Below are 23800 nucleotides of genomic sequence, written 5' to 3'. Positions count from 1 at the left end.
CCGCCGGGGTCCCCGGCTGGGGCTTTCTTCTGCCCATTTCTGAACCAGAGCGTGGGCGTCTGCCTGGGGGAGCGGCTTGGATCCGGGCTCTGTGATGACCGCCGGCTGTCTGGGCTCTGAGGGCCTCTCTGGCCTGCTTCTGGCCTTCTCAGGGGTCAGAGGTCATATATGCATGATCACTATCACCATCACTATCACCATCATATTTTCATGATCACGCTGATCTTTAATCACTCTTCACATACTCGGTTACCTTGTCTTCTTGTGGTGGTTAGACTAATGGTGATCTGTAGTAGCCCTCTCTTGATGCACGCCCCGAGTTAACTACTAGTCACTACTAGCTATATTCTCAAAAAAAAAAACAAAAAACAAAATAAAAAGGTTTGTGGTGTCCTTGCATTTCCTTCCTTCCCTACACCTCTTTTTATTTTTGTGACCTGGTCTGTTCACTACTATGGTTCGTCAGGGGTAAAAAAAAAAGAATATGTGTATGTGTATATATATATATATATATATATATATATATATATATATATATATATATATATATATATATATTCAGTGGCGATTGCTCTAAGACTGCAAGGGAATCTCAACTTCCCCTAAAATGTCAAAAAAATAAGTGGTCCAATATTTACTGTTGTGTGAACATTTCATTGACTAAATATGCGCTACAACAAGTTCATCTTTTGTTCAGAATCGGCTACTTATCTCAAGTAATTGACTCGGCTTTTTTCTCACTCCTCCTCGCAGCGGCACGGTGCTTAAAACAGCTGGACGCTGAGCGTCCATGCGGAAGCTGGAGTGGGTTGTTCTGCTGCAGTGAAATTGGACGCTCATTGGATAAAATACTGGGCTGGTCCCGCCCACGGACGCTCAGCGTCTCTGGGGGTCTATGGGGCAGTGGGCTGGCCTGGACGCTGAGCTTCTGCATGGTGATTGGATGATCTGTGTGAAGCTTGATTGACAGCAAAATGAGCAAATCAGCGATCTCGAAGTAAAAAAAAATGCACCAAAGTGCTTCTGAAGTTTTTCATTCTGTTGTTCTGAGTTGATTCGGAGGCTTTGCTGATCCCTGGAGACTTTGTGTTTGTGAAAAACGACTAGCGTTGTGTTTGGAGACTCGTTTCGGTCACTCTGTGGTTTCTGTCCTCGACTAGCAGCTGTGGAGCTTCTCCCCTTCTCTCACACAGCGCTCCAGCCTCCAGCAGCTCCAGCTGCTCGCTAGCTGCACACAACGGCAGACAATGTGAATGTTGTGGACCGGATTTTGGCGAAGCCATTTGATAGTCTTCCTTACGAAGAGAAAATTGGTGTTGAACTGCATAACAGATCAACTCCTAAGACTGAGCTGGTGCCAAAAGGTGGGGAAAAGTAACAGGTCCTTTCAGCTGTCCTGGTCTGACCAGGTGAGCTGCTGACTGGAAGCGCTGTCACCAATAAAATGTACTGCTGGCCATGCCTCTGGATGAAACTATCTCAGGGAGGTGTTGTCTGGTCACAAGTGGGCTTTGAGGATCTGTCTAACTTTGACAGGGCGTACAAAAGGCATAGAATTTACATACAAAAAACAGATTACACATATTACAATGTATGCTGAAAATGAGCTTCCCCTCTTTGGAAGACCAGCAGCCGCCACTGATATATATATATGTATGGTTCTGTCAGTTTTTGTGTTGGTTGTTGGCTCTGTTTTGGTGTTGTCCAGACAACACTGTTTTGCATTGTGAATTTGTACATAGGTTGTGCCCCCAGCTGCCGAACAGGACAAGGGGGAAAAAAAAAAAAGATAATGAATTGATTAGAACGTTTCAGAAGATTTTTTAAATTATGCTAGAAATTTAAGATACACATAGCTTCAGAGCGGCTCGCTCAACATTGATGGCTGAAAATCAACTTCACTCTCAGTCATAGTCTTCTGGAGCAGTAAAAGCATGTTTAATGTCTCAAACCTCAGCTCACTTCATTTAAAGATACACTGTAAAGAATTTCACTGTAAAAAAAACAGTGAAATACTGGCAGCAGGGACGCCAGTAATTTACTGTTTTTTTTTTACAATGCACCTACTGTAATTTAATTTCACAGTATAGTACTCTATTTTGAATTACAGTATATTAAAGTAGGATAACAGTGGGTGGGTGGTAATTTTACAGTGCATGTACTGTTATTTATTTTAGCAGTATACTACTGTATTTTGGATTACAGTAAATCACAGTAAGATAACTGTGTTATGGTCATTTTACAGTATACAACCAGTTTTTTCACAAAGCATAATAAATCTGCTATTTTACATTTAATTTTTACAAATCCCCACAAATTAAAAAAGTAGCTTATAACATCATACAGGGCTTTTGAAATTCTGGACTTAACCTGGAAACATGTCCATCCATACCTCATGTTTATCACCACAGCAGGTAACATCCACAAGTCCTACTATTAACACCGAAGACATTACTTTTATTTTATTTCACTTAAATTGTGCACCTTCTTGCACTTGTGCTTCTACCAGCCGATCACAAACGCGTCCAATCAACTGAATAAAAGTAGCAGGTTAAGCTAGCAGAGGAGACGGAGGAGAGAGCGAACAATGCAACGACCTCTCACTCTGATGCTGTTTTCAAGAATCAAGAACTGACAGTACAGAGCGCTCACACTAACGCTGTTTTCCAGAATAATCCTAAGTGAACTGATTTAATGTTGATAAGATGTTATTGCCAATCCTTCCTGAACTCTGAACTTGAATAAAAATCAGATCAGACCTTTAAGTAGCAAGTTTGAGAACCCCAGGTATAAAAGACAGGAAAATATATTTTCCATAACATTGCTGTACTTTAATACAAACCCTCAGCAGACTGTATAATACTAATAACATTTACAACATTTGTACTACAAAAAGAAAAGGTATTCCATTACCTATTTGGAAGACATTATCCATAATAAAACCCTCTATGAAGGATTTTACTAATGAGCATAAATTCAGACACTGCATTAAAACAGCATCAAGAACTGTGAAACAGAACAGTCCAGCTTGTGAACAAGTCTTTTGTACATGTAGATGTGAACAATAACAAGTGGAGAAAGGGATAAGATGGATAAAGACAGAGTGAACAGTGAGAGTACTTGACTGCAGCATTTGGCTGGTCTCCTCCATCACCGGTGACTTGTGCCTGTAAAACAAACAAAAATTTAGCAACACAACATCACTGGTAAAATATAAAAATGTGAAAGAGACTAGTGGAGGGAGAGAAAGAAGTATAAGTATGAGGGGACAGAAAAGGGCCAGAGCAATAAACTTTTCAAGGGAGAGAGAAAATAAAACGTGTGGAGAAGAGAAAACAGCAAGAGACAAAGGAGAGAGAGTGGTTAATCTGTCATTATAGTTTAGGGAGGGAGGTTACCTCTTACTTGGGCTCAGTTACAGAGCTTGCTTTACCAACTTGAGCAGCCTGACCAGGTGAAACAGACCTAATGAAATACAATAGGCTATTATTTATAATGTCAACTGTTCAATAATCATGCCGACAAACAATCCTGGACACTGACAGTAGTTTGAGATTAAAAATAAGTTTACCTCTTTGAAGTCCACATGGAGAGCTTGAATGATGAAGAAGTTGTGCTGTCCAAAGTCAGGTTCAGGAATATTCTGTCACGTCTTCTCACTCAAAAATAACTTGAGTAATGTGAAAAGTTTGATTAATAATGAAGTGTGGCATCAAAACAGAAACATAAGTCCATAATTATCTGTAAGATGTAGGGGTGTAACGGTACACAAAAGCCACGGTACGGTACGTACCTCGGTGTAAGGGTCACGGTTCGGTACGTTTTTCGGTACAGTGGGGAAAAAGTGAAAAAAGCTCACAAATGTACCAGAACATTTTTCCCAAGCTTTCCCACGCGACACATTATTGGCCCAGTTTACATGGTGTTTTTTCAATCCGATTGTAAACAATAGTATTAAACGCGAGTGTATTCATGTACAGCATACAAAGCATCCACAATGAATCCTCGTTTACAAAGACCCTGTGACATGCGCACAAAGTCTCATGAGGAACTTGCAGGTCTTCCTCTCTGCAGCAGCAGTCCTCAGCGCCAAGCAGAGACTTTTTATCTGCTGATATCTGCTCAAATAATGTCCCAAAATCTCCATGATATGCTGCTGAAGGAGCGGCTGCTCCCCCTGACCGCAGCACCGCCGTGCGGAGCAGCACGTCTCGGTGTGAGCTCTGCGCCGCATGCCGATGTTTTCGAATTAGCCCGTGTTAACTTGTGACCAATAATGACTGAAACATCTAGTCGTTCTGGCGAACGTCGGTTATCGACAGTTACAGTGAGTGTATACGTTTAAAGTCTTTTGTGAGTCTTACTTTAACAACTGCTGTAATCAGCGTGTGTTTACACAGACCTCCGCTGTCATTCGTCAACACGGGAACCAGTTAATCCATAACACCAGCCGGCGATCGCTCGTATTCTGCTATGGAGCTCTTTATACAACTCGCTGTTGCGCGATTTGGTTCCATCTCGCCTCTCCAATGTTTTTTATGTCGGGGTTTTGTATTAGAAAAGTGTTTTTCCACCACCGTGGCGTTCTCTGCTGGTTTTTTGACTGTGCTGCTTCCCGTTTACTGGCACGTCACACGTCACACCTTATGAGGGAACGCACGCGGAACAAATACTCTCCCGTTTAATCTGCTCCGCCACACGCCGCAGCTCTCATTCCGCTTGTACTTTCTTCTTTGATTATTCATGTTTGGACCTGCTTGTTCTACTTCTTCTTCTTCTGTGATAATGGTGGTTGCGGGCAGCTTTTAGGCTCATTACCGCCATCTAAGGTTGGAATTTTTTTTTTTTTTTTTACTCACTGGCATATTCGTCGTGTGATTGTGTGTGCCGAACCGTGACCCCCGTACCGTGACGGTACGGGACGAATACAAATACCGTTACACTCCTAGTAAGATGCTGATGGATAGTGACACGACTTGTGAAGGAATATGGCGCCCATCTCCACCGCTTGACAGAAAATACTGTTTTATACTGTTAAATTACAGTGATCTACTGTTATTGTTAACTGACTGATTTTACCATTAATTTACATGCTGTGGATAGATATTTAAGAGTACTTTACAATTATAATAAAAAACAGTGAGATACTGTTGTAAATTCACTGTAAATTTACAGAAATTTGTTACAGTGTAGTAACTGACTGTGTTTTCTCCTCTGATGCCAGGTTGAAGTTATGAACCCTGATGAGACTCCAGCCACAAACATTCAAGTGGTGGTCTTTCCTGGTGAAGTTCAAGGTATCACTGGGAAAAATGGTGTTGCAAGGCTCACCGTCAATACACAAGGAAACATGCAAACTCTCGACATCTCAGTAAGTCAAGGAAGGTTTTTCTGAGAAACTTTGCAAACAGAAGCAGCAAAGTTCATGAACACAACTTTTATTTATTTATTTATTTATTCATTTCCAAACTGATGCATCTCCAACTGAAAAATCATATGAAAAAAGATAGGAGGGAGGATATAGTCAAGGGCCCTGAATCTTTGGAGGAGCTGTTCTTGTTTCCAGTCAGGGGTGTCAAATGTAATCATCGGTATCATTGTTCGACGTGGGAAAGAGCCATTTTCACCTTCCCCTCTGCTTGGTTCTCAACTCTCCGACAGCAACTGAGTGAACCCCCTCCTTGATGACACCTTGCTTGCAACTCAAATCGACCAGCACCAATCAGATCGTCCCTCTTACGACTGAGTTCGCCCAAATGGTCAACTGCAGCTTTTGCCTGTTCATTTGTAAAGACCATCAGCCATTCGGCATCTCTTGTGGCTGCAGTCTCCTCGGTCTTCCTGAAGCTCAGGCCATTGCACAAGCCGATCAGCAGCAGACCTGTCATCCTTAATCCGAGATGAACATCTTCAATGGGCTGCACGGACAGGGGCACCAGGCACAAGATCCCCCTCCATTTCCCCCAGTTGTTGATCACATGGCAGCCAGAGTCCCGTCCGAGCAGGAAGGTTGCCTGGCACCTTTGCTCTTGAGAGACCAGCTGATCAAATCTGTGATTGGTATATTCAAAAATCCAAGGCAAAGACATCATTCCAAGTCAAAAAGACAAGAAAAAGTTTAGTCAGCAAGCACAGACAATAGGAAGGAGGGGAATAAAGACGGAGCAATAGGAAAAAGCGTCTGCCCCCTCCCAGAGCCAAGTGAGGAAGAACAACAGACAAAATCATTTAAGAGTCGTCTCAATGCTCCCAATATTTTTAGTTTTGCAGAAGCATTAGTTGACCTTATTGGGTAATCCCTTGATATCCGTCATGTTTCATACAGTGTAACATGTGTATGTATGTACCCTGATATACATACTACACAGAGAAATACATTCATGACACATACTTCAGATCAAGTTCAATATGTCTGACAAGCAGTAGGAACAAGTAAGACTTAATTAATCCTACTTTTTCTCGAAAGTTCAATAATCAAATTCTTGATGATCCTCCTTCCTGTATCAAAGATCTTATTTGACTTTGTTCGTATTAATTCCAGGCCAGGACCGCTGATCCAAAGCTCCTACTGAAAAGACAGGCAGAGGCTAGAATGACAGCACAGTCATACACCACCAACACTGCCAGATACATCCATATCAGTAAGAAACACATACAATGATATCAAACAGTTAAATATTAATGTGATGGTGTTACATAGTGATGATTTATCACTTTTTTTTTGAAAGGTGTTGATTCAGCAGATCTAGAAAAAGGAAACAACCTCAAAGTCAGCCTGAACTTCAATGACTTCCCAAATGAGGAACGAGACATCACGTACCTGGTGAGTCCTGTTTCATTCTTGCAAATTTAGTCACATGCTCGCTTGTGCTGGATCAGGGTTGACTCTGTCGACTGCATCTGCAGATCCTGGCCAGAGGTCAGCTGGTGAAATATGGACGTTACAAGACACGAAGACAAGTGTTGATTTCCCTGAATGTTCCCATCACCGAAACAATGCTGCCATCCTTCCGCATTGTTGCTTACTACCATCCAAGTGACAATGAAGTGGTATCAGACTCTGTCTGGGTGGATGTTAAAGACTCCTGCATGGGCTCAGTAAGATGTGGATATTTTCTACAACAGAGTTTATGACATTAATGACAGAAAATAAAAGTCTGCTTAATTTCTCAATGTTCTTTTCATTTTTAGTTGACACTGCTACCAATGAGGCCTGCAACATCCTACCTCCCTCGCACGATGTTCGATCTGAAGGTCACGGGAGACCCCGGAGCCACGGTGGGACTGGTGGCGGTGGACAAAGGCGTCTACGTCCTGAACAACAAGCACCGGCTCACACAGAAAAAGGCAATGTCTTTATTCTTCAAACAGAAATGCAAAAAAAAGAAAAAAAAAAAAAACCTTAAAAATTGTTGTGACTTTTTAGTGGCAGTAGAAATAAACTCCATGCCACTTTTTTATGTAGGATACACAACTACTGAAAAATCAAAATTTCTAAATGTCCAGAATTGTACATATTACTTTCAGTTATCTCAGTCATTCATTTTGAATGTGAATATGTGAATAAATTTCCAGGCTCCAGCAGATGGAGACCTTCCTTTTGTTATATTCTCTCTGGTGCACTCTAAGGGCGAATCCCAATTCTCTGCTTAATCCTCAATCTTACTCCTCATTCCTCAAAATGCGCGCTCCCGTGAAGTTAAGTGTTGTCCCATTCCTAAACAAGTTGAGGAAAGGAGCGAGACTAAGGGGCGTTATCTCACTTAATTTTGAGATTCTACGAGACCTACCTTGGAGTTAAGGATGACACAGAATGCTTGTAAAATAGTTCGTTTTGCTGTTTTTTTATTAATAAAAAATTTTGTATATTACTTTGGGAGTAATTGTATTGAGTTTTTATCACAGATAATATTTACAAAGGCTATTGGAAAGAAATCAAGAAAATTCATTTGAATGCATTTATTAGCAAGGTCACACATGCAAAATGTTAAACATTTCTAATGCAGGGCACATTACTTACAGTTACAAAGGGCATTGTTATCATTGATCAAAATTATTACTGCTGTTCTTCCACTTCAGGGTTTCCACCAGACCTTTTCAGTCCGGGCGTTCCACGCGTGTGTGCTCTTTCTCTCCTTCGGATGGTCCAAAGAAGTGTCGCGCTAGCCGCTAGCACCCTCCCGACAGTCCAACTCCCCCCCCTCACCCCCATGCCGCCGCTGCCGCCGCCGCTGTCACCGCGCTCCCCCCTGGCCAAACTTTTTTCGGCTTTCTTCTACCCTCTTGCGCAGTGCTGCCCCCTGTGGTCCAAGGACGTAACTGTCTTTAAGGGTTGTCCCATTTCCAAGTGACATTACATTCCTTAACACTTGTTTTTAGGAGACACTTAATTTGAGATTGAGGATCAAGGTTGGGGAGTGAGGATTAAGCAGAGAATTGGGATTGGGCCTTAATCTAGATCTTGTGTGTTTGCCTCACAGGTGTGGGACAAAGTGGAGGAGCACGACACCGGCTGCACACCAGGTGGAGGGAAAGACAGCATGGGAGTTTTCTACGATGCGGGGCTGATGTTTGAGAGCAACACTGCTTCAGGAACTCCTTACAGACAAGGTGACAATGCATGCCCCCCACCCCAACCCCACTCTCTGATCTTTATGTGCCCCCTCAATATATAGGTGAAACACCTTTTATACCTAACCATAAGTTGCTCTACTGACTATATTGTATTTATCTGGAACTGTGAGGCTGGTTTTATGGAGAGGAAATTAGTATAGTGTCAGGTGAACAAAGAAGAAAGGCCAACCAAGACAGAACACAGCCAGAATGATCAAGCGCTGGATAGACAGCCAGGTGAATGATGTAACCTGTATCTCTCTCTGACAGCACGGTCAGATACATACACACACACACGCAGAGACAGTCTGTTTTGAGTTTTTTGAAGAATTGACCTTTGTTGACTGCTCCTGTTTTAAAGATAATCTTTTCTTTGTGTCCTTTCAGAACCGAAATGTGCGGCCCCTCCGGCGGCGAGACGGAAACGCGCTTCTACTATCATGGAGGTTACCACCACTTTAGGTGAGAATCACAGCTCTGTAGGGGTGGGACGAGACAAAAATTTCACGGGACGAGATGTCTCGCGAGATTGAGTCCACGAGATCGAGACGACACGAGACCGGGGGTGGGGTGGGGGGGGTTGGTGCTGAGGTGTGGGGGGCAGCGCGGTACTCACATGCAGCGTCGGAGCATGGAGTGTCGGGTCGGAGTGCCCCTTGTACGGTCACGTTGCCCTCCGCTCTACACTGCGCCCGAGGTGGCTGCCCAGTTCCCCTATTCCCATTCAAACCGCAGCGCACAGACGACGCCATGACTGCATTTGCACTTCATGCCACTAGTTGCGCTGTTTGCATGTTCAACCTTATTTTACACAGACACCACAGAGGAAGAAGGGCGCCGCAGCCGCTGCAGGCTCTCTCTGCATGCTGTTAGAAAAAGAGTGTGAGTCGGTAAGACGTGGTAAAATGTGCATTGATGCGATGCACCGTTTTTTCAATAAAAGAGAAGAACTGAACGATCGTTTCTGCACATTTTCTTTACGTCGTATCAATTAAACTGTATCACAAGTAGTTTGTGGACTCAAAAGACCAAGATTCCTTGCAGATAGAACATGCGCAGAACAGTATTTCATGTCCTTTTCGACCGGGTTTTTAAATATGAATATGAACATATTCAGGGGTTTGCACATGTTTATATGGCTGTGCGCCATGTAATGTATCATTCCGTCAATATTCCAGTTAATAAAGAGTTTTTGCCTTGATATAAACGTACTTAATCTCGCGGCATTGCGATCTCGCAAGATCTCGTGACACGAGATCTCGTCCCATCCCTGCAGCTCTGTATACCTCGATTATTACAAATCCAGTCTCTTCAAGTCACACTTGCAATTTTTCAGTCTCCGTATGTACTGATGAAGAGATATTAACTGGCATTAACTCTTTACTGACTGTTTATTTGCAGTTGATAAATATAAATCGAACAAGCTGCAAAAGGAGTGCTGCATGGATGGCTTGAGCGAAACGCCTCTTTCATACAGCTGTGAGAGACGCAGCGAGTACATCGTAGACGGCCCGGCCTGTGTGGAGGCTTTCCTGGACTGCTGCAGAGAGATGACAACCCAGAGAGCTGACAAGAAGGAGGAGAGTCTCAAACTGGCTCGCAGTAAGAGACGGAGGCTCAGGAGCAGGTCATTGTAATACAAGCTGATCACTGAAGTGACATAGTTTTCCCTGACCCCTCAGGTGAAGAGGATGACGACAGTAACTTGGACAGCGTTGACATCGTCACTCGCAGCAGTTTCCCTGAAAGTTGGCTGTGGACTAGCGTCGAGCTTCCCAAGTGTCCTAATGGAACAGTGTGGTGAGTCAGCAGCAGCCAGTCGATGCACATCCAGAGTTTTCATCTCTGCAGCTGCATGTTTAAATCAACAATGCTGTTGGTTCTCCGTGTTCCAGTGACCCCACATCAGTTCAGAAGAGTGTTCCCCTGCCCGACTCCATCACAACCTGGCAGTTAACCGGTATCAGCCTGTCACGGACTCACGGTGAGCAATCCCAACTCACAATCTGAGGTATTTCACCTGCGCCTCTCCTCTTCTCCACACTCTTCATGCTGTCTTCCTATCATTTAATACTCCCACCTCACAATGTGGAATCAGCAGTACAACATTTTTAGAATATCATCAACTTAAATCTATTATAGGGAAAAAATATACCTTCAACCAATTGTCCTGGCAGCTACCTCTCAGGGTTGAATAATTATTAAACCTTTGTTCCCCAAAGTTTCTATCGAAGATATATAGAATATTATCAAAGGTAGAGGATAAAATCTTCCTTCTGACGTTAAAATGTGAAACTGACTTATCCAATAACTTTGATCAAAATGCATGGTCACAGATATGTTCAGATACCTTTAAAATGACAAAGAACTCAAATGTACAACTAATACAATTCAAAATTCTGCATAGAATTCATTATATAGGACAAAGGATGTTCAAGATGGGTCCGTTACAATCTAATATCTGGTTGTATTGCCATGATAATATGACTGACAGCTACCTCCATGCCTTGTGGTCCTGCACACGAGTGCAGAGGTTCTGGCTTCAGGTGTGTGAGGACCTGTCAACATGGTTTACATGCAATATTCCTGCAACTCCCACACAGTGCCTTTTAGGTGATCAGGGTGAAATTAACATGTCAATAAACTCTGTCTATATGGTTCTCACTATCTTGTGCATCGCAAAAAAAATTCCCCTTGTAAACTGGAAATCCAGAAATAATCTGAGCAATAGGCAGTTTAAGAATCTTTTATTCGATTATAATAGCTTGGAGACAATGTCTGTCTGTTCAGAGGCTCAATCAGCTGAATCTGGTTCCCTCTGGTCCCCTGTGATCAGCTGCATCACTTAATTTAAGGGGAAGATGGGGGCCTCTCCAGTTTAGGAGTCAGTTGTAGGTGGCGGAGGCGGGGAGTGGGATGGATTGGGGGTGGGGGGTGGTTGGGTGGGTGGGGGGGGGGGGGGGGGGGGGGTTGTGGGCGGTATGAATGAGGTGTGTGTGGATGTGTGTGTGGGTGACTGGATAGGTAGGTATGTTTGGAGAGAGTGTGGAGAGAGTGTGGTGCCCTGTGGGGGGTGGCCCCGGTTGACCGGGGGCTGCTGGGCCCTGGGTCCAGCAGCCCCCCCCCCCCCCCTGCCCCACTCTCATTCACACACATGTAGGGCTTTGGGGGGCTCACATCTCAGTCTTAAAGGTGCTGTAGGCAGGATTCGGCATCTCCGCCATCTTGCTCAGGGTTACCTAAGCAAGATGGCGATTTGACCCATCTAAGATGGCGATTTGAAACCCAGCGCAGCCAATCCTGTTCTGTTTTCTCTGACATCATGCCCTTACGCAAGTTAAGCCCCTCCCACAAGAACGTGCGACGACTGCCCCTCGACCAATCACAGTTAGAGCCTCAGGGGCTCTTCTGATTGGTCAAAGATACCTGGAGCTGTCAAGATTCCTTTTCAGCTCAGAACAGAGACAGATGGAAACGCTGCGCCCTCGCTATAGTGCACTTATGCTACACTCCTAAAGGATTATCAATGGATACTCTAACATTAAATCCAAAGAAAACACAGAAAAATTAGCATTGACTAGCAAAATCCTGCCTACAGCAGCTTTAATTGCACTTACTCATCTAACACAACCAAATACATACAACACAGACATCTGGGGGACTTGGCACACCGCGTTGAGGGTGGGGCTGCTTGGGTAGATGGGACTGCTCGTTTGGCCTCACTTGCAGCACGGTGTGGTTAATTCCCCCTTAATTTTAAACGCAAACAACATATACTTCCTCAACACTCATGAGTGGGGGAGGAGAGGGAGGAGAGGGTAATGGGGTCTTCTGCGCTCCCGTTTCCCGGTCCCTTCTGGGGGCGTTGGCTGTGGTCTGGGGAACTGCTGGCTCCGGGGTGTGCATACCTGTCTGCAGCGGTGGGGGTTGGGGGTGGGGAGTTGGGACAGCAGTTGTGGGTGGTGGGGGGGGGGGTCTGGATGTTGGGTTCGGTGTTCCCTTGTCTTCCGGGGGGGGTCTCCCACAGGACATGATGGATGGATGACGCGGGAATGTGAGTGTGTTTGGGTTAGAGTTGACTGGCTGTGTGTGTGTGTGTGTGTGTGTGTGTGTGTGTGTGTGTGCGTTCTTGTATTTCTATCCTTGTCGGGGCCAAATGTCCCCACAAGGATAGCAAAACGTGGAACGACGTGCCTTGTGGGGACCTTTTTCCGGTCCTAAGTAGGAGAAACAGTGTTTTCTTGACCATGTTGTTGTTACTGAAAAAAGTAAAAGTGCAAAAACATTTCTTTAGGGTTAGGCTTTGTTGTGGTGTGGGTTAGGGTTAGGGTAAGGGTCAGGGTTAGGGGCTAGACATGAATGGGAGTCAATGGACGGTCCCCACAAGGATAGAAATACAAGACTGTGCGCATGTGTGTGTGTGTGTGTGTGTGTGTGTGTGTGTGTGTGTGTGTGTGTGTGTGTGTGTGTGTGTGGGTGGGTGGGTGGGTGTGTGTTGGGGGGGCTGGCCTGGGGAGGGAGGTGGTGGGGTGGGGGGAGTAGGTGGGTTAGGAAGAAGGGGGATGGGTTGGGTGGGGCCGGGGGGGAGTGAGGTAGGGGAGGATGGGGGGAGCAGGGGGTTGAGGAGGTGGACTTCGGGTGGGAGGGGTCGCTGGCCTGGGGCGGGTAGCCGCCCGTGTGGGTCGGTACTCCTGGGTAAGGTCATGGCCCTTCGCCTGAGTGGGGGGGGGGGGGGTCGGCTCTTGGCTCCCTGGGGCCCTGGCCCCGGGGCCACCGGGGGTCCCAGTCGGGGCTTCCCTCTGCCCTCTTCTGGACCGGCGCGTGGATGTCTGCCCGGGGGAGTGGCTCGGATCTGGGCTCTGGGATGGCCGCCGGCTATCTGGGTCCTGAGGGCCTCTCTGGCCTGCTCCTGGCCCTCTCAGGGACCAGAGGTCATATATGCATGGTCACTATCACTATCGCATTTGCATAATCACGCTGATCTTTAATCAATCGTCACATTCTACCTTGTTATCTTGTGGTGGGTTGGACTAATGGTGATCTATAGTAGGCCCCTGATTATGCTCTGGTGTAATTTTATACTTGAATCCTCAGTTTGCATGCCGCAATTCACTACCAGCTATATTCTTCAAAAACAAAAAGTCCGTAAGATGGCCTCTGACATATCTTTATGTAGGTGCAGTAGCCGACTGTATGGAGTTAAAAAAAACAAACAAAACAAACAAACAAAAAAACGGTTTTCCTTGCACTCTCTTCCTTCTCTTCACGCCCTTTTGTTGTTGTCGCCTTGTCTGTTCACTTGTTTGTTTCTTTCACTCTCTGTTTCTTTCACTTCCTTCTGTCAGGTCCAGCAGTATTATCGGTACGCAAAATAAATAAAATAATTCCCCCCCCAAAAAAAACGCTAACCAGAGGAGCTTTATAAACTCCTTTTGGAAAAGCAAATCTGTTGAGCACATAATAGCAGCCAGACTCCCATTCTGTTGCTTCCATGCTGGACAGGACCGGTTAAGAAAAAAAAGAAAAAAGCTGTCTTTCTTCTGCAGGAATCTGTGTTGGAGAGCCGTTGGAGGTTATTGTCCGGAAAGAGTTCTTCATTGACCTCAGGCTGCCTTATTCTGCTGTCCGAGGAGAGCAGCTGGAAATCAAGGCTATCCTTCACAACTACAGTCCTGAAAAAATCACTGTATGTTTTAGCTCTGTTTTCTAAATCACAAAAGTTATTTACAAAATTATTTCATATTCACTATTTGTCTTTCCAGTGAAACTTGAAAACAAACAAAATAAGTTGCTGCTTTTGTTACAAAACACACATTTTTTTCTGTCACAATTACTTTTCAGACATTGTTAAAGTTTTTTTGTCCCATGAATTGGCAAAGGTAGATTACTTACATGTAAGGCCGGGGTGCACAATACTGTTCCTGGAGAGCCCCTATCCAGCATGTTTTAGTTCTCTACCTGCTTCAACACACCTGAATGCAATGACAGGCTCATCACTGGGTTCTGTTTCATCCCTTCTGACCGCCAGAGGTGGTGTATAAAGCACTGAATGATCGTCCTTTCACATTCACAGGTTGAGAATTAAATGACAACGAAGTCACATGTGCCCTCCCGGTGGCTGACGTGAGTTTATATAGCCACGTCACACCGGAAGCTCAGTCCCTTTCACCTTCTTGCGCGCAGGTTGGATGGATCTGCTGGTGAGGGTTTTTGAGCGTAACTCCACTGAAATTTAATGTGCTATTTGTGACTGGTGGCCCTGCGATTGGGTAAGTCGGAGCTTGTAAGCTTGCTTGCCCTCCAAGGGCTGCACAAGCAGCGTTCCATCTCTTTTTGTCTTCTTTTCCCGTTAAAACCTGGGTGTCGCTTATTGCCGTTGTATCTTAAACGGTAGATTTCAGTTGTTACAGCCCACCTTGTTGTGCGCGCTGCTCTAGTTTATTGCCCATGCCGCTCAATTTTTATTTTGTCAATTAAGAGGCGTAACCGTGTTCGCCCCATTGTTATTGAAGACGGCTGTCTGTCAGCTCCTGTTTTCTGTTCTGAGTGTGATTTAGTGGTCTCTTCATTTCATTTAAAAAAAAAAGAGGAAAAAAGCAAGGTTGTTTTCCCTCATTGTGAGCCTGTCAAAAATCGCTAGTGGCGTTTTCTGCTCGACCCGGTTTGTGACCCCGCACTCGGACATTCAGGAGTCACTAGTGGCGTTCTCGGCTCTACCTGACTCTGTCTCTACCCTAGTTTTTATTAGTGAGTAGAACAGCTGAGGGTTTTTGACATCATGTTGGAGCAGCTGTGCTGCAGACTCTGCTTGGCAGCACTCCAACCTGAGGATGGCCATGATTTGTGTCCCCCCTGCCTGGGTGTGGATCACCTATGGGAGACTCTCAATGGCACGGACTGCCCTTATTGCTTAATTATGCCACATTTCGTGAAGGTTGTGCACTTGGCCGAGTTTGAAGGCTGCCGGGAGGGGGAATGGTTGGATGTGCCAACGTCACACCAAGTGCGCTCCAGCACGTTCTTCCGACGCCAACCGGCTGCTGAGCCCTTTGTGGTCCCTCCATCAGAGGAATACAGGAAGGAGCTGCATGCGTGTTGGACAGATAACAAGACGTTTTCCAGGCGCATCACGGATGGGCAGGTCTTAGCAGCAATGCAAGATGCCGATAAGTTTGGCCTGGGACACATGCCAGCTGTAGAACCATCTATCGTGTCCCTCATTGTACAACCAGAGGAGACACTACGAACGAACGCCAGGTGCCCGTGGCCGCAGTGTAGGATCACAGACAATCTACGCTGTAAAGCCTATGACACAGGTACGTGCATGGGCTGCATTGGTAACTCCCTCTCCCACCTCTTGTTGGGTCTGTCGTCAACATTGGAAGAGGGTATGCAATGTCAAGGAAGCTTGGTCGTCTGATGTCTACACTCGTACAGACTCAACGCCAGGTTTGGTTGGTACAGTCACCGCTTTCAGAGTCCAGTCGGAGGACATTGCGCAACGTGCCAGTGGGTCCTGGGGAATTATTCGGATACACTGGAGGCCCTGGAGCGCACCGCCCAGGCAAACCATACTCGGCAGCAATTGGTGGGACTTTAGAGATATCCCCCTCCTCGGGTGGGTCCAGGGTATACCTCATCATTTTCACGGAAGTACTCTGCTGGTCCATCGAACCCTCTTCCAGAGACACGTCACCAGGAGTACAGAACAGTTCCGGAGCGGAGGCCACAGCATGTGTCTCTGCCCCCCCGCTCTTCGCAGACGGGGCAGCCACACTAGTGCCCCCCCAAGCCCTCCAGAGAGCAGGTTGCACGCAGATGAGACTCCGCGGCCGGTGGTCGTTTCTTTTTTTTTTTTTACCATGGGTCAACTCAGACTCTGGGCTACCCACACTCCAGATGCTTGGGTGCTAGCCACACTGTCCCGGGGTTATCCAAATCCAAATACACTTTATTTTTATAGTACCTTTTAAAAACAGACAAATGTCTACAAAGTGCTGCACACGAAGAATTACTATTGCAACAACACATCATCAGTAGGGTAAAACTAACCTGTCTCACGACGGTCTAATCCCAAGCAAACACAGAAAGTAAAAACCATAAAATGAATAAAACATAAATAAATAAATAAATAAATAAAAGAAGACACAGAGGACCACACAACTCACGCGTTGTTAAAAGTCAGGGAATAAAAGTGGGCCTTAAGACGAGACTTAAAACAGTCCACAGTGGGGGCCATTTGGACGTGGAAGGGCAAAGCGTTCCACAGTTTGGGACCGACCACAGAGAAGGCCCTGTCCCCTCTGGTTTTAAGTCCCATCTTAGGGACCACAAGCTGGGACTGGCCCTCAAACCTCAGCGCGCGCTCTGGAGTGTAGACTTGGAGGCAATCGGTAATGTATTGGGGGGCCAGTCCATTCAAAGCTTCAAAAATGAACAGAAGGATTTTAAAATAGATCGGAAAATTAACAGGGAGCCAGTGCAAAGAAGCTAAAATTGAGGAGATATGTTCATGCTTTCTGGCCCCTGTTAAAAGTCGTGCCGCAGAGTTCTGGACTAACTGCAACCGCAAGAGTGTGTTTTTGCCTATACCCGTGTAAAAAGCATTGCAGTAGTCCAGGCAAGAAGAAATAAAAGCATGCACGACTTGTTCAAAAAGATTAAAAGATAAAAAAGGCCTTTCCTTTGATAAAAGATGGAGGTGATAAAAGCTCGACCGCATTGACCTCTTTATCTAATTTAAAATCGCTGTCTATGGTGATGCCAAGGCTGGTAACTTTTTGACGCAAATAATTTTGGAGAGGTTCCAAGTCACTGAGGGAACTGCCAAATAAAATGATTTTGGTTTTTCCCTCATTAAGTTTTAAGAAATTTTGGGCTAACCAAGCCTTGACATCATCAAGACAGTCGAGGAGTGGTGTCAGGGGGCAGTGGCTGGTTTTGATGATGGGCATGTAAATTTGGAAGTCATCAGCGTAAAAATGATAAGATATGCCATTCTTTCTGAAGATCTCCCTGAGTGGGAGGAGGTACAGGGCAAAAAGAATTGGGCCCAACATAGAGCCCTGGGGGACTCTGCAGTGCAGAGGAGCCGAAGATGAGCTGGAGTTCCCCAGCCTTACATAGAAGGACCTCCCACACAGGTAAGATTCAAACCGCTTAAAAGTAGTCCCCCAGACATCCACACAGTTTTCCAAGTGACATAAATGAGTTGCATGGTCTACTGTGTCAAAAGCAGCAGTCAGGTCTAAAAGCACTAAAATGGTAGAGCTACCAGCATCAGTTATCAAGAACAGGTCATTAAAAACCTTGAGAAGTGCAGAGTCTGTGCAATGAAATGCTTTATATCCCAACTGGAAAAGGTCTAAAATGCCACTTGCATCTAAAAACGGTTGCAGTTGGGCAAGGACGTATTTCTCCATGATCTTTGAAACCAGTGGGAGTTTGGGAATGGTACGATAGTTTGCTAAAACCAAAGGGTCAAGGCCAGGCTTTTTAAGCAAAGGTTCAACAACAGCGTTCTTACAAAAGGTGGGCACAGCACCTGAAAGCAAACTGCTGTTAATTATCTCCCTAACAAAGGAGCCAATGGTGTCAATGACCTCTTTAAAAAAGTGAAGTGGGACAGGGTCTGTAGGACTGGAAGAGGCTTTAAGTTTGTTTACTATTCCTGAAAGAACCAACAGTGGGACAGGCTCAAAATGGCTAAACACAGCAGGGCACTCAGTAGCCTCAGACACAAAAAGTGAAAGGGGAGATATATTGGCTCTTATAGCAGCAACCTTCTCATTGAAAAAGGAAAGGAACTCTTCACATGTTGCTTTTGTCATTTCCAATACAGTGCAGGGATTCGGATTAACAACAGAATTAATAGTATTAAAAAGCACACGAGGTTTGCTGACACTGTTGGAGTTCAAATCTGAGAAGTATTTAGTTTTCTCAGCTTTCTCCAAAAGCTGGTACTTTCCCCAGCATTTTTTAAGAATTTGGTTTGAAACCTCCAAATGGTCCTTTTTATACTGATGCTCCATCCTTCGACACTCATGCTGCGCAGCGTGCGTTGTGTCATTGAGCCAAGGCTTTTTCTTTTTGACTGTGAGCGTATGGCTTTAAGCAGAGCTACACTGTGGAAAGAAAGTGGAAAGAAAAGATATGAGTTCTTCTGTGTTCATGGTTTGAATAGAGGTCACAAGGCTGTGCGCAGCAGATGTAAAGTGAGGGTTAAAATCAGTTGCAGTACCAGACTTAATGATACAGCCATGACGCACCACCGGTAGCCTCCCGCTGAGTCCACCCGCTGTCTGCGGAGCGTAAAGTGCGCCGTCGGACGATAAAGTCAATGGGGCGTGTCCAGAAAATTGTCCTAATTTCGTGAACCAGGCGCAGTCACGCCTCCATCCCGCCCACCAGCGCAGGTGGCGCAAGAGGGAGGAGAGAAAGTGGGTTTAACCCAGCTGAGCGTAATTTGACCAATCAAATGAACACCTCTCCTTTTTTTCAAATGCACTGCAGCGAAGGACACTGCTATATTAACAAGATGAAATACATTTTATTTCCTGGCCTCAATACTAAACCATAGTGAAGCAACAATGTATATGACTGTATTTTGAAATAAATAATCTCTTGAAGAGCTTGGGGAGCCAGACAAATGAAATAAAAATGCAGACACCCTGCATTTAGCGGCTACATAAAGACTTTGTAGGGAAAGGGAAAATCTGTTTTTATTTGTGTGCATCATAACTCTTGAAGACACATTTGGGAAAGCACAAAGAATTACAGGTGTTTGCGCGCCTATCACTCAGCACAGCTGCACAGCGGAGCTGGGTGAGTTTAGGACTGCTGGTTCTGCTGTCATCCCGATCCAGATGTCCTCTGAAATGATTCCCTATAATTCCTATCACACACATGGCATTCCGGCCATCCCAGACGAAGGATAATCAATTATGAGAGAATGGTGGCGACATCTGCTATCTGTTCCATCCTCCGCTCTGCTTCACATGTTGCCAGCATTCTTACACCCCCTCCAAAGGCCGCTACGGTCAGCCAGACAGTGTTTTTGCACAGGAGCACACCAACAGGTTGCTTTTCTGTAATCTAATGTATTAGAAATTAAGATAAAGAAACAAAATATTAAATCAAGAGGATCAGCAAAACTTTTAATGCCTCATATCTGCTTTATTAATGCCTCAAATCAGATTTTAAAATTTATTGAACTTTTTACATTGCGCATTTGCGCAGCGTACCTCTCATTCACACTCCGCGAACTCGTTTCCCTGATACACATGCACACACACGCCAACACACACAAAATAGTTGTATTATTAACTGTCAATAATAATCAAGAACATATTAAAATTAGTAAAATAAGTCTCCGCGGCTGCGCACCAGGATGGACACCTTCCCACACGGTCCTGTCCTTACCCTGCTCATTTGATTCTGGGACTGCAGGCTCGACAGGACAAAGGTATTTATTCAGAAAATATGTTTGTTCTAAAATTAATTTTTGGAAATGAAACATACATGGTTTGCTGTACTTTGATGGAGGATATAATATTTTACCTGAATCTGTAATTGGCACCTCTGGAGACGCTGGGCCAGTGCTCCTGTTGTCAACTGCCGTGATCACTGTTGTGTTGAGATTTATTACATTAGTTTATTTTTATTTTTTTAAACCATTTTATGTTGTTATTATTTAGTTGTAAACTGACAGCAGCCTACAGTAATTCTCTATACCTGGAGGTGAGGCATGAGCGCTTCCATGCGCCACTGCAGATTCTCCGCTGGACTGTACAGCAGCTGGAGGTCAAGTGCAGCGGACCGGTCCAACCATCTGGACGGAGATTCATAGCCCCGAAAGTTAGGACCACTCGCTACAGGAACAGCTGTTCCTGCTGCTGTTTCTCTTTTAAATAAGACGGCTGTCTTATCTTAACGTGGTCTTAACGTATTGACTTACTTTTTGACTATTTAGAGTTGTATCATGCTCTTATGTTTATATTAGCATGCTCTTAACAGGTCTTCGTACTGGCACTCTATGTTGTGGAATTTTTGGAGAATCAGAGCCAAAGATGACGAGTCAAGGTGTTGACGCTGCACAAGGAGGATTTATTGAGGATTGCAGAGGAAGCACACACAAATCAGCTGATTGAGAGCAAGGCTGTTGCTCCGGGGAGAATCCAACCCGACTCTGGCATGACTTCCGGCCATGCCAGGTCATATAGCTAGATCTCACGAGACTAGCAGACGCTGTTTCCAAGTGACTTCAGACAAAACAGAGCGGCCTTCACACTGTGTTCCTGAGAACTTTGAAAACAAAGCATTATTCCATATCAATCCCTCCTGTTGTTAAATTTCAATTTAAACAAAACCAGACACAAAATAAATTCGAATTTTAACAATAATCTAACTCACTATTGGAAACAGTAAAGCCAGACAAAGTAAAACCACTTTTCATTTGTGTCACACGTCAATATTAATGTTCTCCATAAACATCAATAAGATCAGTTCCTCCAAGTGCATTGTCATTTTTATTTTACATGTCCTAAGTTACCTATGTTTCAACGACCATTTCCAACTGATCCACTGTCACAAAAAAAACACCAAGCAGCACTCAGTCATGGATGCACAATTTAAACAAACCAGCATACCATGGGACAGTGACAGCTGCAAATACCTTCATGCCAAACAATCAATCCTGGTCCAGGCCGATCAACCAGGAAGGCAAAAGACAATCAGTGGCCGCGATGTGTCCAATCAAGCTAAACTAAGAAAAGAAAGAAAAACCATTAAAATCAGCAAAAACATGGAACACAAAAATAAAACACTGAACAACTGGTCGTTCTCAAAGTCAGTCATCAATGTCAGTGTTAGTTTGTTAGTAAGTTAGTTTGTCAGCCGTAACACAGTCATAGTCACATTCACCCATATTCAATTGAGCAGATATTTCAAAGGTAAAAGTAAAACCACAGAACATGGCTTCACACCCCGACCCCCCTGCTGACAGGCACTCTGTGCTTTATTCACCAGCAGCAGAATGTGACGCATGTACTACGCATCCGTCGCCCCGAACCAAAACCTGCTGCAATGATAATCTCTGCTGGAGCATCAGCTGCTCACAGACTATTTAGGAGCCCAGGATCACAGTCAGGAGTCTGCAAGAGAAATTAGCATCAGGGTGAAACCGTGATCCATGTGTCCAAACCAGAATACCTGTAGAGAACCGTCCCTTCTCTTGGAATAGAGATGACAGGGCGGTCCGTAGCCAGGTAATCCCAGACCAGAGGCTGATGTTTAGTCTTCTTCCAGATGTTGACCCTCCTGTGACCTGGTCTCTGTTCACTCCAGTCCTGCAGAAACATCCTTGTGTGGTTGTTTCGAACACAGAGTCTACAGCTGCAAACCAAAAATCCAGTGACGACAGCATTCTGCCAGACCTAGAAAAGACAACGTCTCTTCCTTTAGTCTGTAGCGGCAGATTAGACCACAGTGCAGGTCTTCCCGAAGACCAGGACCTGTTCTTCCCCTCCAGATCCTCTCCTCCGGAACGTGTCCAAGGAACGTCACTTTCAGCTGCAGCTGGGCTCAGGATGCTCGGTGGCCTCCCTCAGGAAGACGGTTCAGGAGTAGAACAGTGTCAGGCTCTTCAAGCTTCCTTCAACCTTTTGGTGCGAAAACATCAACCTCATACTGTATCAGAGTTCCACCTGACAGGTCCAGATCCAGATCCCCTCACCGCCGATGCACAAACTCCCAGACCAGAGACAAAGTCCTGGGCCAAATGTGAAGCATTATTTACCTTTTTAGGTGAATGCAGGCAAATATTGCCTTTCAGGATCCAATCTGAGTGAAAATAATGCAGCAGACAGGTCAGACAGGTCAACGACTGGATAGCAGCATGAGTCAGAGGTCCAAAAGACAAAATGATTTTAAAATCAGTAGATTTTGAAGTAGAAGATAGTACAGTTCAGTTGATTTCTATAAAATCTTGGAAAAATGTCCACCCATCAGGTCCTCTTCATCTTGGTGTAAAAAGACTTGGTACTAAACATCACTGAATCATTCAATGACTTCATAAAACATTCAATACCTCCCATGACTTCTGGACAAACATTCTATTGTCTATCTGTATCAGTTAGACATTTAGCTCCCGTGTGATTCTGTGAGGTTTAGTCGATGCTAAATCTGAGTAATCTCTTTATAGTTAGTCCACAAATTCTCCAACTAAATCAAATAAAGGTGCAAATGTAATTCATTTCAGTAGATTTCAAAGTTAGGAATGTAGATTCATAGACAGTAACAAATTCTTGTAGCACAGTCATGTAAAAACATTGTCATGCTAGTTTTGTTATGTCGAAGGGGAAGGTCGAGATAAACCTGTTGCTTCTGTCTCCCCCTTCACTCAGTTTGAAAACCCGGAATGTGACCTCCAAGTTATTTCATTGAAACTGTATTGAAACAAATTCATTTAATTAATTCACTTTAATTCTTCACCCATCTGAGCAATTGGTCGATAATTAAAACCATTTCACTAAAGCCCCACACCCTGTGTTCAGGTTACAGTGATGTGGGGGAGAAGTGACCATCATGGAGGCTTCCTGCTGCCTCTGGTTCAGTCTGATCAGGACGGTTCAGTCGACATGCTCTCTCTCTGCCTCTCTCTCTCTCTCTGCCTGTCTCTCTCTTTCTCTCTCTCTTCTGCAACCGGTTTTGTGGCACAAGTGAGGAGTCACAATCCGTGTTTTACACAGAACCAGCAAATCAAAACCACCATGCATTAAAGTAAACTTTAATTCTCTCGGTGTTCTCAGATCACTCGGTTGTCTGCGTAACCAGCCAGAAACCATGGCTCGGGCCGTAGATTGTGACTCTTCTAAACATTCCAATATCTTGATCCTGCCGACCACCCCGACCGGTGTGAACTTATCGAATAGTTGCTGAAAACTTTCAACGGGATCAGACCACGCCGTGCTGTTCTACTTCCTGTCTCTTCTTTTCCTATGTTTAACACTTTGGTGTTTACCAAACGTTTAGCACAAACAATAACTGCAAACAAAACAGCAAAACAAACAGCAACACATGTCCTCTACAAACCTAAACAACCTCCCAGCATCATGACCTTCTTCTTTATTTACCCCCTTTTCTTTTAACGTGAAAGAGAGAGTCAGAGTCGTGAGGTGTGACCTGCAGA

The 23800-nt window shown here is 44.8% G+C and overlaps 1 protein-coding gene across 1 annotated transcript in view; it reads left to right on the top strand.

The window, feature by feature from the left end:
* Positions 1 to 23800, top strand: part of LOC115390826 (complement C3-like) — a 75835-nt gene that overhangs the window by 11255 nt on the left and 40780 nt on the right. The window contains exons 11-21 of the mRNA XM_030094843.1: positions 5225 to 5371; positions 6542 to 6641; positions 6729 to 6823; positions 6907 to 7098; positions 7192 to 7347; positions 8481 to 8610; positions 9001 to 9075; positions 10015 to 10215; positions 10296 to 10413; positions 10509 to 10597; positions 14160 to 14299. Of these exons, the coding sequence (XP_029950703.1) occupies positions 5225 to 5371; positions 6542 to 6641; positions 6729 to 6823; positions 6907 to 7098; positions 7192 to 7347; positions 8481 to 8610; positions 9001 to 9075; positions 10015 to 10215; positions 10296 to 10413; positions 10509 to 10597; positions 14160 to 14299 (1443 nt within the window). The remainder of the gene's footprint in view (positions 1 to 5224; positions 5372 to 6541; positions 6642 to 6728; positions 6824 to 6906; positions 7099 to 7191; positions 7348 to 8480; positions 8611 to 9000; positions 9076 to 10014; positions 10216 to 10295; positions 10414 to 10508; positions 10598 to 14159; positions 14300 to 23800) is intronic.

The sequence above is a fragment of the Salarias fasciatus genome, chromosome 6, assembly GCF_902148845.1.
Source record: "Salarias fasciatus chromosome 6, fSalaFa1.1, whole genome shotgun sequence".
NCBI classification, from domain to species: domain Eukaryota; kingdom Metazoa; phylum Chordata; class Actinopteri; order Blenniiformes; family Blenniidae; genus Salarias; species Salarias fasciatus.
This window is presented reverse-complemented; position numbering and strand designations above follow the sequence as displayed.